We start from the raw sequence: 16282 nt of genomic DNA, 5'->3' as shown, positions 1-16282 counted from the left end.
AATTTAAGTAGTGTTTAAGTTTTTATATACATATATTTTAAATGAAGTTGATATAATGTTTTTAAAAGTCAATGGCATCAATAATTTTATAGATTATTTATAGGGATATTGGCGAAATAAATTCTAATGTTTTATTATTATTATTTTGCGATTTAAGTCTAACGTTTAAAACTTTACGAAACAAATTTTAATCTTTCTAATTTTTGCAAATTATAGCCCAAGCCGTTTTTCGGTCATTATTTGCTCATGTGGCAGCCATATTATTGGTATCTTAAATTCCAATATTTTAAAATTTTGCAAACAAAATTCTTAAGTTTCGTATTTTTGCAACTTGTAGCCTAAAAAAAATGACAAAATGGATGGAATTAGAACTTGAGCTATAATTTGCAAAAATTGGAAAGGTTAGAATTTGTTTCGTAAAATTTTAAACGTTAATTTGTTTCGACCTTTCTATATTTTACATATTTTTTATTTTAAAATATTTTTTTTCATGTCTCGATCGAGACAAGTTTTATAGTGTATTTATGGTAATTTTTATGATTTGTTTTGAAATTAAGTTATGTCACAATCGAGACATGAGTAAAAAAGGGTTATTTTAAAATTATTTTTTAAAATTGGGTATCTAGTAAAATTAGCAAAAAATAAATAAAAAAATTAAGTTTTAAAATTATGGTAGTTTTGAAATTATCCCATAATCTTATGTGGCCCACATCTTAATTAAAAATGATACTTAATTCAATTTTTTTTTTTTGAACAACAACATGACAAGTGTAGTCGGTCCATTACATTTTTGGGAGGAGGTGAATGAAACCTAAAAAACCAACATAATTATGATTTAGAGAGGCAAAACGTGAGATATTTGCTAAATCAAAGGAAAAGTATACCAAAATCTTGAGATGATCGAAGCCAATCATTTTTATCAAAGCAAAAGGAATCACAAGGCTACACCTGGCATTCTTTAATTGCCACATAATAGGAAGAAGACATACTGGTGTATGTGGATCCTTAATCGATTTTTTTTGTATGTGGATGCCATGCCACACTTAAAATAATACTTGCATACTCTGTCTAAATACATAGGCTAAAAGGTGTATGAAATATTTATTTAAGTGTTTTATATTTGCATATTAGATTATTGGTTACATATAATATGTCATTTAATTGTATCTTGCATATTCTATCTAAATACATAGGGCCTATGTCATATGCTTATTCTTTTATAATTGGAAAAGGTAAGCGTTTGTGGGAGAACTTAAACTCACGGCTATATTATTTAAGTTACAGCTCATTGGTAATACATACACTTACTAACATGATTTATTTTCTGCTTCAAGCACGGAATTTCACTATTCGGCTTATGGAATTCCAGTTGCAGCTGATGCTTCAAGCATAGAATTCCAGCCGGAGCTATACTAGAATTCCATACTTAAAGTAGAAAATGAATTCTATTAATAGGAATAAGTGGTAGATTATTTATGTAGTATTTAAAAAATGACAGTTAAATTCACTCATATCCTTTCGAAATAATTGTCTATTTCTTTTATTTTTATCCCATATATATACTTGCAAATTTTTAACTAATTAAAACTTTTAAAATTATGTTTTTATATTGTCTTTATTTAAAATTTAATTTTTATTATCATTATCTTAATAAAGTGAATTAGTCATAGTCTTTAATAAGAGTATAAAAGGAAAAACAAAGATAATTCGTGAAAATTAAAATATTGACTGTGTTTTGTTTAACTTGAAAAAATAACATAACGAAAAATCATTTTAGAAAGGAGAAATTATTATTTTAATTAACTTTCCGTAATCTAATTACTTTAAATATATATAAAATTTATTTATTTCAAACACATGTACTCAATATATTAATTTAATATTTTATAAATAATTATTTTTAGTTTTTTAATAGTAGTTTGAAAATTCATAATATATATAGAGAAAAAAATATTGAAAAATATTACAATTAGTTTTTTATTTTAAAAATAAATTCTGAAAAAACTAAGTCGACTTTAAATAAAATGACTATTAATGATCGAGCATAATACCTAGAGAAAAGAAATCTCGAAAAATAAGATAAACATAAATTACCTTCGGATTTTAGATGTAAATTTTGGATTTAAGAACCACCTAATTCCGGAAGCACCTCTAATATCAGAAAGGTCTATGCTACAAAAAAAATCTGAAGCCGGTACTCTTCTACCATTCAACTGCATTACAACCAACATTAGACATAATTGACTAGGTGATACGGGCATTTTACAGGTTACGCTATTATACTTAGGCTTAAGGTCTGAAAAACTACCGACCTTTTAATTTTTTTTCAATTTCACCCTCATCTTGTAATTTCTTCAATAGCACCCTATTTCGTATTTTTGACTTTCAATAGCACCCCGACCTTGTAAAACAATCAATTTTACCCTATTTTGTATTTTTGACTTTCAATAGCACCATAAATCATCAAATTAAACTCATTTATCGAAGACTTATTTGAACTTTTTTTAAGTTAAAGGACTTGTTTAAAAGTGTACAAGTAGAAAAAAGTATGATTTCACCATTAAATTTAGTTTTTTTGAAAATTTTCATTATTATAGTAATCAAATCATCTAATTTTTTTAATTTAGAGTGCTATTGAAAGCCAAAAATACAAAATAGGGTGCTATTGAAAAAATTATAAGGTGAGGGTGCTATTGAAAAAAATTTGAAAGCTCGGTAGTTTTTCACACCTTAAGCCTTATACTTATTATTACTAGTTCAATTACCTTATTTCACTAATTTAAGCATCATAGTGGACTCTATGCCTAAAAACCCAAGCCAATGCCATCTACCTTCTATCATTGTAGATCTGCCATTATTATCCTAGCCCAATGGTAGACAGATCCCAATATTCATTAGAATCATCCACCTCATCTTGGAATCCATCAATAATTTTTATCACTTAAAAAAAAATTGCGTAATACTTTTGGTTTTAGAATATTTTTTTTTTCCAATTTAACCTCTATTAATAAATAATTTAATAAAAAATAATCATACACAAATATGATAGTACTTTCTCTTTTCCATAATAATTCTCCACTTTGTTATTTTCACACAATTTGAAAAAAAATAAAATTAGTATTTTATATTTTTATAATTTATCTCTATGTTTTTTTATTATACTCCTATTAAATATATAACTAATTTTTTTTTTGAAATAATGACGATAAATAGTGAACTTTACATACAACAATATAGAAAGACTAATTTTAAAGATTGTGATTTACTAAAAATTGACAAATATTTAGGAAAGAAAAAAGAGAAGGTGACAATTAGATTAGGATAGAAAAGATAGTGATTAATATGGATAATTAATAAAAATATATATAAATCTATTTTTTTTTATAATTGGGAAGGGAGAGGACTTGTATGAATCGAATTCACGACCTAGCAGATTGATGTTTAGCACTTATACCATTTGAAGTATAGCTTATTGGTATAAATCAAGACATATTTATTATTTTTTTAATTTATATAAAATAGTTTAAAGCGACATGTGTTATAGACCCGAGAGTTACTCTCTCTTAAGATCTCAGAAACCGTACGGACAACATTTTCCATATGCTTGTAATATGGTACAAGAACTTCGTGTTCCTTAGTTTAAGCTAATATTGTAATGATCATTTTATAATTAAGTGTTTGCATCAATAAAAGTCCATATTATACCCTAATCATAATTAAATTTGAACAATTCCAAGTCTCGTAAATGAGCTTCATTCAAAACACAAAAAGATCAATGATGGAATGACTAATATTTTCTAATTTTCCTTTCTATAGAAAAAATGACTAATTTAAGCGTGTGTGTTGGGTTTGGACTAGAGAGTCAAATTCATGGAAACCAAGATGTACGTTAGGGCTAAAATTCTACCAAAATGCTATGTTTTCAAACTAATATATTTTTTTTTATTAATTTGAAGAAAAATAAAAATAAAATTTTAAAAGTTGAAATGTGCTCGGAAAATTGAAGAACACTATTTTTGAAATATTATACGAGGTCAAAATATTTTTTCTTAACTTTCTGTTTGTTATTTTATTTATCTTCAAATAAATAAAATATTAGAAATTTTATATTATCTTAATCTTTTGTAATTTATTGAACTGTACTTTAATTTGCATTTGAAGGCTTGGTGTGGTCCTTCAGTTTGTATGAGGTTGGAGGTTCGACCCCGCGATTATTTTAAGGCCATGATTTGCCTAGTTTAACTTTAAAAAATGTATACTAACTTCCGCTAATCTCCACTAACAATTACCATAGAGTAAGTCTATCTGATAAAAAAAACTATACTTTAATTTATCTTTAATATAAGATATTTTTTTGATAGAAAAATTAACTTAATTATGTTTTTACCATAAGTGATCTTATGTTTGACATATATATTTAGAATTTTTTTAGTTAGAGTAAATAAATATGATGATTCGACGATTGACACGTATTTAAAAAAATTATACTCTACCATTGGACACCTGACACATGTCCACCATTTTGAATAAACTACTAATACAGTCATGGAGTATATTCTAACATAAATATTTCCATAAATACATATAATTTTATGGGGTTTTTTCCCATTTAATTCCCCTAAAATAAATTATTTCCCAAATAGTGCCTCACCCCTCAATCCGCAAGTATGACTTGCGGATTCACCATGAATCCGCAAGTCATACTTGCGGATTCCCCTTAATCATAGATTAAGGGGAATTTGTTACTTTGATTCCCACACAATTAATTGATTCCCACGTGGAATCAATTAAATTGATTCCCACGTGGGAAATAAAGTCACTTCCTATAATTTTTTTTTAAAAAAATTATAAATTTTAAAAAACAACACTCCGCTTTTTATATTAAATTTTTAAGTATTTTATTTGATTGTTTAAAAACGTTAGAAAACCGTAATTGTTAAAATTGTTAATTTATTATTTAGTGTTGGTAAAATGATAGGTATTATTAAAGTTTTTAACATTTCGCAAAACACTTCGATTTAACTCCAAAGAAAATACTCTCATACAAACTTGACGTTCTCTTTTCTCTCTACGTTTTCTTTTGACTTAATTGTGCGAGTGATGGGAATGAAAATTTCCATCTTATATAAGAAGCGATCCGCAATTTTGAATTGCGGGTTGCTTCTCGTGGGCCAAACCCTAGAAGAGAAGTCTTATATGTGTTACGAGCATTATATAAAACTTTTATTAAATATTTTTTTATCTTATACGTTTTTTTTACAATCAAACCGAAGTATTTTGTGAAGTGTTAAAAATTTTAATAATATCTATCATTTTACCAACACTAAATAATAGATCAACAATTTTAACAATTACGGTTTTCTAACATTTTTAAACAATAAAATGCTAAAAATCTTACTAATATTTTCCTATATTTGACTAATCCCTAGAATTTTACAGATACACTAAATTCTTTAAACTAATTTTTTTTTAATTTAAACTAATTTTTAACAATTAACGAATAATTTATATTTAAAATAAAGTAAATAAAATATTCACTCACCTCTTGTAGTTCTCAAGAAAATATTACACTGTCACTTTTAAAATTTCGACACCTTACTCCGATATTTTTAAATTATAAAATCGCAAATTTAAATCGAAAAAGTATTAGAAATTAATATTTTATTTTTAAAATTTTATAAAGAGCGGAGTGTTTTTTTTAAATTCATAATTTAAAAAAAAAATTATAGGGAGTGGGTTTGATTCCCACATGGGAATTAATTTAATTGATTCCATGTGGGAATCAAAGTAACAAGTTCCCCTTAATCATACCCTTAATCTATGATTAAGGGGAATCCGCAAGTATGACTTGCGGATTCATGGTGAATCCGCAAGTCATACTTGCGGATTGGGGGGTGAGGCACTATTTGGGAAATAATTTATTTTAGGGGAATTAAATGGGAAAAAACCCTAATTTTATGTGTTTTCTTTAATCAAATTTAAAATTGCCTATTTAACTTTATTTTAAAAAAATAAACACAATATTCATGAATTTACACAAGTTATAATTTTAACACAGTATTTATGACTCACGGCCTTAACAAAATATTGTTTCACGCTTATATCATTTAAGCTATATCTATTTATTTAAATAAAAATTTATGAAATTGACGAATTTAAAAACTTTCCATCCTTGAAAATCAATTTTCCCCTCCTAAGCAGAAGAGTTGAAGTCCATCATTTATGTATGTAATGAATTATTTAAATTCTGTGCATTGATAATGAAGTCTCAGTACAATGGTGTCTTACAATTCGCAGAAATTTTAGAAAAGATAGTAAAGATTTTTAAGATAGTATTTTAATAAAATCTGTAAATCAAATGTACAGACCGCGTCACATCTCAATAAACAAAATGTTAATATCACACTTGCCATGCTACAACCATATTCCGGTTCCACACTAATTTGTTTAATCAGATTTCATTAGAGTATTGATAGGCGATGAGTAAAATTAAAGTTCACTAACTTTAAAAACAAAATTTATCTCGAGCATCTTTTTAAAATTATGCCAAAGTTTAGTAACATCTCATGTTTTTTACCCTAAATTCTCCGTTTTAAATTGTAATACACCATTGTACCCACGGACACACACAATTCATTATCAATGCACAATTACTACAAACAGACCTATAATTGTATACCCAAGCTACTCTATAAATACAAACAATCAAGTTACATAACGGGGCAATTACTATCATCTCCTGAAATAAAATTAAAATTATTATTAACCTCCGAATTTTAAAAAAATTACTGTTTTCCTCAACTTTAAGGCATTAAGATCACTGGAATCCAACATTTAACAGTAATTTAAATAAAAACTTATAAGGACGACTTCAGTTATCTAATACCTAAAAGCCGGGAGGGAAACAATAAATTTTAAAATTCAGGAGAAAAACAATGATTTTAGTAGAATTTTAAGACGACGATAGTAATTTTCCCTTACTATTTTCACCACTTTTAAGGCAGGCAAGTCGCAAACATGAGAAACATACAAATTAACACAGCTCCTTTTACAACTTTAACCATTCCAAACAAGGACATAGTCCCCAGCAAAACCTTGAAGGATAGTAGTCCTTCAAGTAAACTTCCCTGCTAAAACCAATTATGTAAAAACTAAACGAACGACCACGATGAGTCATGGTTACGCGCGTCATCGGAACCACAGAGATGGTGTGCCTCTCACATATCACCCGGGCAGTCATTGGCACAGGAGGCCTCTCTGCAATTACTTCAGAAGAAAACTTATTAAGAAAGAACGAGTCCGCGAAAAAAGCTGGTGTGCACCGATGGGCCTGGGTATTGCACAATTCGACCCCTTTGGCTTTGTGAAAAACCTCTGCCGGAACTGATGCTGCTCCTCTTGTTGCACTTACTTTCCTAGTAGACAGTGTCTTCCTATTAACAATAAAATTCATATCCATCATTCATAATTCCCAAATCATGAGCTGTACCAATTTTCAGATTTCTAGGTATTTTGAGGTGGGAGATCAGGTGAAAATGGGATTACTTGATAGTTGTTTAGAAATTTAAAACTGGAAAATTATATAAATGAGAAGAAATGAAAGCCACGTTTTCTTTATGTAATTTACTTTTGTCTCAAAAGTTAAAGCTTTAAGCACAAAGCTGTTGCATAGACAAATTTTAACTGAAATCTCATACCAACATTAATAACCTCTGCACTTGGAGCATAATTATATTTGAAAAATAGTATACATACCATCTAATAACAGCAGTACTGTATGTCAACAAAGAGCCACTTCCACAACATTTCTCGCACTTTATTAGTCCTCGAGATCCACAAGTTGCACAAGGAATTTTCCCCTTGCCAGAACATTTTGTGCATCTGTGAAGGAAACAATTTGAACGGTACAATTAATCAAGCATGTCGATAAAAACACAAATTAAACAAACTCTAAACAGTGTTTATGTTATATGACCATTGGACTGTGCAGTCAGAGTTGTCAGAAATTCAAATCACAATTGGAGATATTTAACTATGGTTTAAATGCAACATTTTTGGTAGTGAATATTGTCCTACGGATAATAAAACTATAAGAGTTGGAACTATATAACTATAAACAAAAACAGTAATCATTTAATGAGAAAAAAGAACAGCAAAAAAACAACATACATTGTGTCGGATCCATCCTTATGAGCAATCAAACCCCTTCCATAGCAGGCAGAGCATTCAGACATTTGATTCTCCCGATAAAATCCAGGCTCTTGGTCAGTATTGCATGTAGGACAGACAATATTTCCTCGTCCTATACAATCTGCAAAACTTTTCCATGTAATATCAGAAATCAACAATGGCTGTTATCACTGAAATAGAGACAGCATGATAGATAATTACAACTGGTAATCAGGAACAAAAAAGCAATGAAGATAACAGAATAACATCAAAAAGAACCAAAAAGGTAAAGCAACATTGATTTGACTCATTCCAGATGATCAAATTAAAATAATGTCCACTAATTCTAACCTGGGCATTTCTCGATAACTTCCGAACGAGGAATTTTAGTTTGTGTTTCTTTATGAAGTGTAAAGAGCACAGGGAATTGAGATCTTAGATCCAGTTCCCAGACACCAAGTTCTGGACCTTTTTCCTTTCCATCAATATTGCCACCTAAATATGGCTTTGTCTCGTATATAGTTTCTCTCTCCTCTATAAAAGTTTCTAGAGTTCCCACATACACATTGCAGTCTTCCACTGCATGAATCTTCCAAGTTCGAGCTGGGCGACTTCCCCAACAGCAACGATGACCAACATGATCAATAAGCAACTCGCGTATCTCAATCTCATCCAATATTTGCCTGCATAAAAGTAATTCATTGAGAAACTTTTATATTAGTATGCAAGTAACCTAATTTACAAAAGTATTTGATAAAACTAATACATGGTGCACAGCAAAGATGAGTGTTCATGTTTGATAATAGACCATCTTCATTTCGTAAATTGCCCCCACAATGCATAACGAATTGATGCTAGTTACAGCATATAAGGATCTTAATGACTTGAGGAAAACTGCTAAATCATGCAGATTCATGTAAAGATTTGCATTTCCATGGTACATGTATTTCTACGCGAATAGCCTATGCAACTTATTGCATCATAGCACGTATACTGATACTAGTGCAGGAAAATTCTACCTAAACCGTATAGTAAAAACTATCAATCTACTGAAATGCTCGCAAGATGCTATCGAAATTAAAGTGGAAATATTTCACAGTGTACCATGGACCCGTACCACAATTCAACTAAGCTGCGAATTACCAGCCTAAACAACATCAATTTTGAGGTGAAACTTAATGATCTTACCCTTGAAAGTTAGTGCTTGCTGTTCCACCACATTCTGCTCCATATCCACCTTCATAAACTGACCCTTGCTCTGTTTTTTTAATAAAAAAATACAAAGAAAATCAACTAACATTCTGAAAAAAGCTAAAGAATCAATAATTATAAAGAATCGTTAGCATACCATTGGGATGAGGCTCGGGAGAAGTGATCAAAGCGGCATGAAGAGACGGCGGATAATGACCAGAGCCAGCCGCCGAACGAATTTCCTCGACGCTAACTTCAGTTCCCGCCAACGAAGCGGTGGGAATTACCGACCCGGTTCGACCGACGTACTGATACGAACTCCATTTTTCGCTTTGATTATCTCCTAATTCGCTTCTTCTCTCTATTAATGGATCATATTAGATCAAAATTAAACAATAAACACCAGACATAAAATTAAAACAATTATAATTGGAGCTGAAAATGCACCTGAAAGCAGAGGCTCGTCCATTTGTGTGGAATTGTAATTAGTTAAAAAAATGAAGCGATTTTGAATTAATAGAATGCAATTATTCAATTTGCTTAGCTAGTAAGGAAGAGGATCATAGTCAATTCACACGACAAATAATAATACTAAAAATTAAATATTAGAATCAGATATGCTCAATCAATTATCCAATCGGGTCGGCCCCGCACGTAACAGTAAGTAATTAGTTAAAAACGAAGCGGCAAAACCAGAACGACAGCGCGGGTTGATAAATGGGCTGTAACAATAAACTTTAAAAGCCAAATGTCATAAAAAGGCCAAACCTTTTATAAAAATTTCGCAAAAGTTCTGATTTTTTAATTTTGTCGATTTTGGCCAAAAACAAATTATTTGGTTTCAATTGTGGCCAGCTCTTAATTTGATTTCGAATTGCCTATGTGACGCCTATGTGGCATATGCCAAATATTGAAAGGTCAGGACTTTTGTGAAACCAAATAATTCATTTTTGGCCAAAATTGACAAAATTGAAATATCAGGACTTTTGTGAAACCAAATAATCAGTTGTTGGCCAAAATCGACAAAATTGAAAAGTCATGACTTTTATGAAATTTTTATGAAAAGTTTGGCCTTTTTACAACATTTGGCCAACTTAAAATTTGTTTTGTTTATTGTTGGCTTAATATCTTAAAAAAATCTTTTTTCCCCTTTTCAATCCTACCATGACGTTATAAATCAGTTAATTTTATCCTATTTTATATTTTTTTCATTTCAATTGTACCCTAAAACATAAAATTGACCTTTTTTTTATTTGGCAAAAATTCTCTAAATTAATCATTTTTGCATTAAATTAACTTTTTATATTAAATTGATCACTTTTGAAGAATTCTTTTGAACTTTTATCAAATAAATAAAGATCTCACGGTACAATTGAAATGAAAAAAAATGCAAAATGGAATAAAATTACAAATTTTCAACGTCAATATAGGATTGAAAAGAGAATGAAAGATCAGAATTTTTTTTAAGGCATTAAGCCTTTATTGTTAGTATGATTTTATTCTTTGCAGTTTTTAGATTTAGCGATCAGATGAATACTGGAAGAGCTGTTTTAACTTTTTGGTTGATTTGAACTTGCTCGGATTCAGTAACATCTTTGTCTATGTTTGTGGCTACTTTCAAATAGAGAGATCTTGTTTTTTGGCAAATCCAATTTTAAAGCCCCCTGATATTTGAGACGGGCAACTGCCGATTTATGCATATTCTCTCGTTACCATCAGCTAGACTGAGCATAAATCTAATCAATAGACGACATGTTCTCAAGACAGCAAAATTCTACAAGACCCCGTCAAACAAAGATCCTATGCCATATAGGCATGTACCAGCTTACTAAAAATGGCACTTGAACGACGAGGCATCATTTTTAGCATTTGCCTGCGAAGTTTCTACTCTTCTAAGACCATGACCTGAAAAATACGTACCTGCTATGCACATTTCTTGAATAGTAATGCATAATAAATAATGTTTTACCAAGAGATGATTTTGAAAGTATAAAACAAATCATTCACAATCGAATTTTATTCCATCCTTCTCTGCAGAGTTTGTGTTTATAACCTCAATTTAGACTATTGATACATGAAAAGAGAAGATTATGGTAGAAGATCAGCAATTGCTTACTCTCATTGGCCATGACACTGGACACAAATTACTAGTTACTACCTTAGTCCGTGAGAGAAAAAAGTGACTGCTTTTGAGCGCTTGTAAATGAATAATGAGCCCTTCTTCATCGGTATACACTTCTAATACGCTTCATCATGCAGTATCATATTTTCTCATGCCCTGAGTAGACTTCCTGGTTTCTAAAACCTGGAGAAATCAATATTTATGCACAAAAGGCATGTAAAATTGAGATCATCAGTGATAACAGACTGTTTCCAATAATAAAAGAACATGTCTAGCAACCATGTCAATAATAAAAGAACGCCAACTATGTCTAAGGTCCAACAGTCGCATATTTTAAAAATATGTTTGATTCGGTCATGAACCTCGCAAGCCTAATATAATCCAAAACAATACCTTTCCTATATATCAAAAGCAAACACATGCTTGTTTATTCTGAATCAGGGAATGGCAGAAACCCTAAAGGAGATACTATACTAGGTCTCAAAACTCGATAACTTAATATTATAACATTCAAATTCATATAGACAAATTGGCAGAATTTGTAATTCATATCAAAGACAGAACCACAGTTTTGAGCCGTCTCTTACTTAAGGAAAAAATGTTGCTATATTAGATAACTATATCATCCAGTTCTCATTGGATCATTCCTGATGTTACACAGTAATAGAATGAATGGGAGAGAGAGTAAACCTCTCAATCGAGTAACGATGGTGCGACCCTTAAAGATCGCTCTTAACCTTCACATCTCCATTGGGCAACAAACTCTGAGCTTGAGCAAGACGTTTTGATTCCTGTGGATGTAAAAATGTGTAAGCTTGTGCCAATAAATTCTTTTACACTAGTAATAACTTAATTCATTCATGAAGGCGCATTTGTGATTGCATGGCAACCCAAGGCATGATTTACAAGGGTCAAAATTAGGTCTCTTCACAATTTTCCAATTAGCACATCACCAAGGATATCAGAAGAGCTAACTATTAGTCTTAGTAGTTCAAGCATTTAACTTGCACACATAACTACATTATAATGACCAAGTCACCAACTAAAGCTTTCGTATACTGACTTGGGCATGATAATTATAATACCAAAGACGTCTCCAAATTCCAGTAATATGATTTTCAATGGACAGACAAGAACATCACCAATTGCCTTCAATAAAGATGCTGTAATAGCTGGTATTCATATTATCAAGCTTTTCATTAGCAGCCAAGTCTAAAAGAACAAACTGCAATGCCAATCCTTACATGACCAACGTGAATCTAAAAATAAAATATAAATATAATATATACATATTTAATAAATATTATATTACATGAATGATTAAAAGATAGAAAACATAAGGAAATATTTGTATACATTACATATAATTACACTATATAATAAAATATAGAGAACTTCCACAAGTAGCTCTTCCAATTTAATTTAAATCCATTTATTTATTTTAATAAAGTAGTAAGATATTTAGATATCTTTTCACTTTAAAGGGCTTTTATCTTCTAATGAAATTTGGATCACACTTTCCACAACTAGGGCAGACTCAAAAGTTATGAACACTAAAGCCAGGCACAAGAAGAGATTCCCATAAGCAGAACTAAGTTGGAGTGAAGTGAATATACATTCACCAATAATAGAAGCATAAGAGTAAGATTCTAATACCAAGATTAATAAAAGAGCAAAGGCTACCGAGAAATCAATTTAACTTCAGCAAAAAAACTACTTACAGCAGCAGAGAGTGCACGTATCTCCCTATATGATTCAACTTCATCTGGAAATGCCTGCTCAAGTTCCTCCAAGAGATGCTTGCGCAAACCCTGTAACATGGAGGGGTTTACATGAGAAATCAAATGCAGCTAAAGCATAACAAAGAAAACATATAAATGAATATACACACACACACTTGTGTTTATATAAAAATAAAAATAACAAAATAAAAATAGCAAAAAATGTAAAAGAGATGTCTTTTATAGTTATGCTTTTCATTACTTCACTTATTTATATAGATTCGACCAAAAGCTGAGCTCAGGTCATAGTTTCACTCATATTTGTTTAATTGCATGAATTTGTTTGCAACATATGAGATAGTATACAGATTGAGAAAACAAACATCTCATTTAATATTCCAAGAGTACCTTGAAGGCATCAGTTTTGCCCTTGGTGACCTGATTTTTGGCAATGCAGCTGTTTATAACATCACGGGTGAATTCATCTGGATTCTTCCCGTCATCAATCAAACTAAGAATTGAATAAAATCTCAATTAGATGCCAAAGAAAGCAGGCTTGATCTGAGTGATGCACAATAAACAATAGCAAAATAGACTCACTTGAGGACCTCCATAGGAACTTGAATGTTGCACTTTTCAGATAACTTGGCCATATTATCTAGCTCAGTAACCAGACCATTTCTGCAAAATTACACCATGAAGTGAAAAATGTTTCTAACAACAATTAAATTCTTAAAATATCAAATCAAACATATTATAGAGATGAAAAATGGTTGGTCCAAGAAAAACATGTACAGGCGTTGAAGCAGAGGAAGCTGGGAGGCAGTGTTGAAGGAAGAGACGGTAAGGTAAAGCTGGTGGATGAGGCCAAGATTCGTCTGGATGGAGTTAATAACATTGTTGAGATTCTGCTTTGGGTCATCTGCTGCTGCTGTTGCAGTATCATTCACATGAGTAGGCAACACGCCATTTCCACCAGTCCCTATTGTTGAGGGATCCATATCTGAAAATAAATGATAGAAGGAAAACGTTATTAAATAGAACCATAAGACAGCGGTACGCAAATTTAGAGTAGCGCAGACTTAAGGGAGGGAGGTTTTCTTCATTAAGAAAAGACAATTTTATCAAAATAGAATACAATGCAGAGAACATCCAGTAAATCAGAACACTAAATAAAGAAGTCCCATGCTTCAATCATAATTTTAAAATAACACTTCAATTGCGGACAATTATGCCAATTAGATAATTTGCATATGAACAGCAAAATTATCATAAAATAAGCCATTGAATGAAGATGTTACAAAATGAATAATTCAAACATGGGTAGCATGAAGTCTTATAACTCAAAACCCAATAAACTTCCCATGAGACTATCACAATGAATAGGTATAATCAAAGGGTAGAATAATTTAAGAGTAAAGTTTGCATCAACTAGAACTTCACCACCATTGTAAGATTAACATATATAATCCTCAAGAATAAGGATGGTGCATTCCGGAAGCCAGCATATGAGCAATCAAGCCGGACAGACTTAAATCAAGTTGATCATGAAGATGCAGAAAGTTCCAGCTGTTGCAAAATTCAAATGGAGTAGTATTGAAAGAATGTCTATACACAAAGGAGATCAAACAAGCACCAAAAATTTCAAATTGTGTAACTATGTCAGCTACCAAAGCCATTACACCAAATGTCTGGATGATTCAAAAATTTAATCTGGCTATGAATCCGGCCGTTGTTAAAACGCAAATATTAAATTGAAAAAAGCATTCTCTTGCTCAGTAAACAACATTCAGCCCTAGTAATAACCTTTAACTAGACTATTATCAGGAGAGTCCCAAACCCTAAATACAGATAATTAAAAAGAAAACAAAATTACATACACTGAACAAAAAAAAAATCAGTGTGTCTAATGAGTTAACAATTAAAAACAAAATTTTAAAGCGCAATTGAATTGAGCAGGCAGTGATAAAAAAACGCAATCAAAATTAGGAAGGGTACCTGAAAATCACGAAGCTTTATACGAAAACTAGGGATGCACTGCAATTAAAGATTTTTAATGAATTTTAGAAACAAATTCAAGATGAGAGATGGAAGAATGTGATAGCTAATTTTATCTGATTTCTGGTTTTGTAGCTTCTTTAACAGTTTATTCAGTTGGTTTTCCTACCTATCTGTAGTTAGGAAAAGAAGAAAATTGAACAAAAGATCAATTTCAAGTAGGGTGGCCACGGTTTGTGAACTGACCAAATCATGATTTAAAATACACATAAACCGGCTTTGAGCAACCTCATAACCTGTTTCAAAAAGATTCAAAACCGGCCGGTTTCAATTCAAATTCCGGTTTTGGCCGATTCGTAAAATTAAAGAAAATTTCTTTTATAAAAAATAAATTTAAACAACTAAAAATAAACTACTATTAAAATAAATTTAATATAAATAATTTATTATACTTAAAATTTAAAAATTTATTTTAATTTGACAAATATTTTGATAATTAACTATCTATATCTAGTATATTTAATTATAAATTATTATAAAAATAAAATAAAACTAATAATTAGTATTTAAAAGAAATAATAAATTATAAATACTAATATTATATATATTAAATAAATATTGTACATATATTATTGAGATTCATTTTAAATTCGAAAAAAGATCAAAGAGGTATGGCTAGTTCAGAACTTCAAATATACCATCAGTGAAAATTATTTGAAAATTATCCATAATATTTTTTGTACAACAAAGGATCAATTCACCCCTTCAATGTGGCACAAAATATCAAAAATGTTTAAAACTAAAAAACCGAATTACTTATACTCTGAATTTGTCCCCTATACTGACGTGACATCTTAATTGGAGAGTGAATTTTCGATTAATTATAATTTACTTTAATAAATTATTTCTAAACAGTAATTAATTATAATTAAACTTTAATTAATCTAAAATCTTTTTTGAACTTTTTTCTAAATAGAAATTGAATTTTGTTTTTCAGCTCCTCCTCCTTACTGGAAAAATGAGTTGTTGCTCCTCTTCTCAAATGAGGAGCAGTAGGTCCGCTCCTCGCCAAAACGAGAAT

General features: G+C 30.3%; 2 protein-coding genes across 2 annotated transcripts; both read right to left on the bottom strand.

Moving 5' to 3' along the window:
- Window positions 1-7009: 7009 nt before the first annotated feature.
- On the bottom strand, window positions 7010-9949 carry LOC126666234 (uncharacterized). The gene is made up of 7 exons (XM_050359241.2): window positions 9808-9949; window positions 9518-9721; window positions 9358-9427; window positions 8521-8852; window positions 8170-8311; window positions 7756-7881; window positions 7010-7433 (listed from the first exon to the last, which is right to left on the bottom strand). Exons 1-7 carry the CDS (start codon window positions 9827-9829, stop codon window positions 7049-7051), a joined length of 1281 nt encoding a protein of 426 aa, XP_050215198.1. The 5' UTR covers window positions 9830-9949; the 3' UTR covers window positions 7010-7048.
- A 1390-nt stretch (window positions 9950-11339) lies between these two features.
- On the bottom strand, window positions 11340-15412 carry LOC126666014 (mediator of RNA polymerase II transcription subunit 10b-like). Its single transcript, XM_050358952.1, has 7 exons — window positions 15202-15412; window positions 13999-14206; window positions 13804-13884; window positions 13612-13714; window positions 13204-13293; window positions 12173-12273; window positions 11340-11665 (listed from the first exon to the last, which is right to left on the bottom strand). Exons 2-6 carry the CDS (start codon window positions 14202-14204, stop codon window positions 12202-12204), a joined length of 552 nt encoding a protein of 183 aa, XP_050214909.1. The 5' UTR covers window positions 14205-14206; window positions 15202-15412; the 3' UTR covers window positions 11340-11665; window positions 12173-12201.
- Window positions 15413-16282: the final 870 nt, after the last annotated feature.

The sequence above is a fragment of the Mercurialis annua genome, linkage group LG1-X (assembly GCF_937616625.2).
Source record: "Mercurialis annua linkage group LG1-X, ddMerAnnu1.2, whole genome shotgun sequence".
Classification (NCBI taxonomy): domain Eukaryota; kingdom Viridiplantae; phylum Streptophyta; class Magnoliopsida; order Malpighiales; family Euphorbiaceae; genus Mercurialis; species Mercurialis annua.
This window is presented reverse-complemented; position numbering and strand designations above follow the sequence as displayed.

Excerpts from the sequence above, each read along its gene's own strand:
- LOC126666014 (XM_050358952.1), bottom strand. The coding sequence starts at position 14,204 with ATGGATCCCTCAACAATAGGGACTGGTGGAAATGGCGTGTTGCCTACT. Across the intron at positions 13,885-13,998 it reads CTTCCTCTGCTTCAACGCCT|AAATGGTCTGGTTACTGAGC; the intron begins GTACATGTTTTT and ends GTAATTTTGCAG. Across the intron at positions 13,294-13,611 it reads GCAAAACTGATGCCTTCAAG|GGTTTGCGCAAGCATCTCTT; the intron begins GTACTCTTGGAA and ends TCCATGTTACAG.
- LOC126666234 (XM_050359241.2), bottom strand. The coding sequence starts at position 9,829 with ATGGACGAGCCTCTGCTTTCAG. Across the intron at positions 9,722-9,807 it reads GGACGAGCCTCTGCTTTCAG|AGAGAAGAAGCGAATTAGGA; the intron begins GTGCATTTTCAG and ends ATCCATTAATAG. Across the intron at positions 9,428-9,517 it reads TCCCGAGCCTCATCCCAATG|AGCAAGGGTCAGTTTATGAA; the intron begins GTATGCTAACGA and ends TTAAAAAAACAG.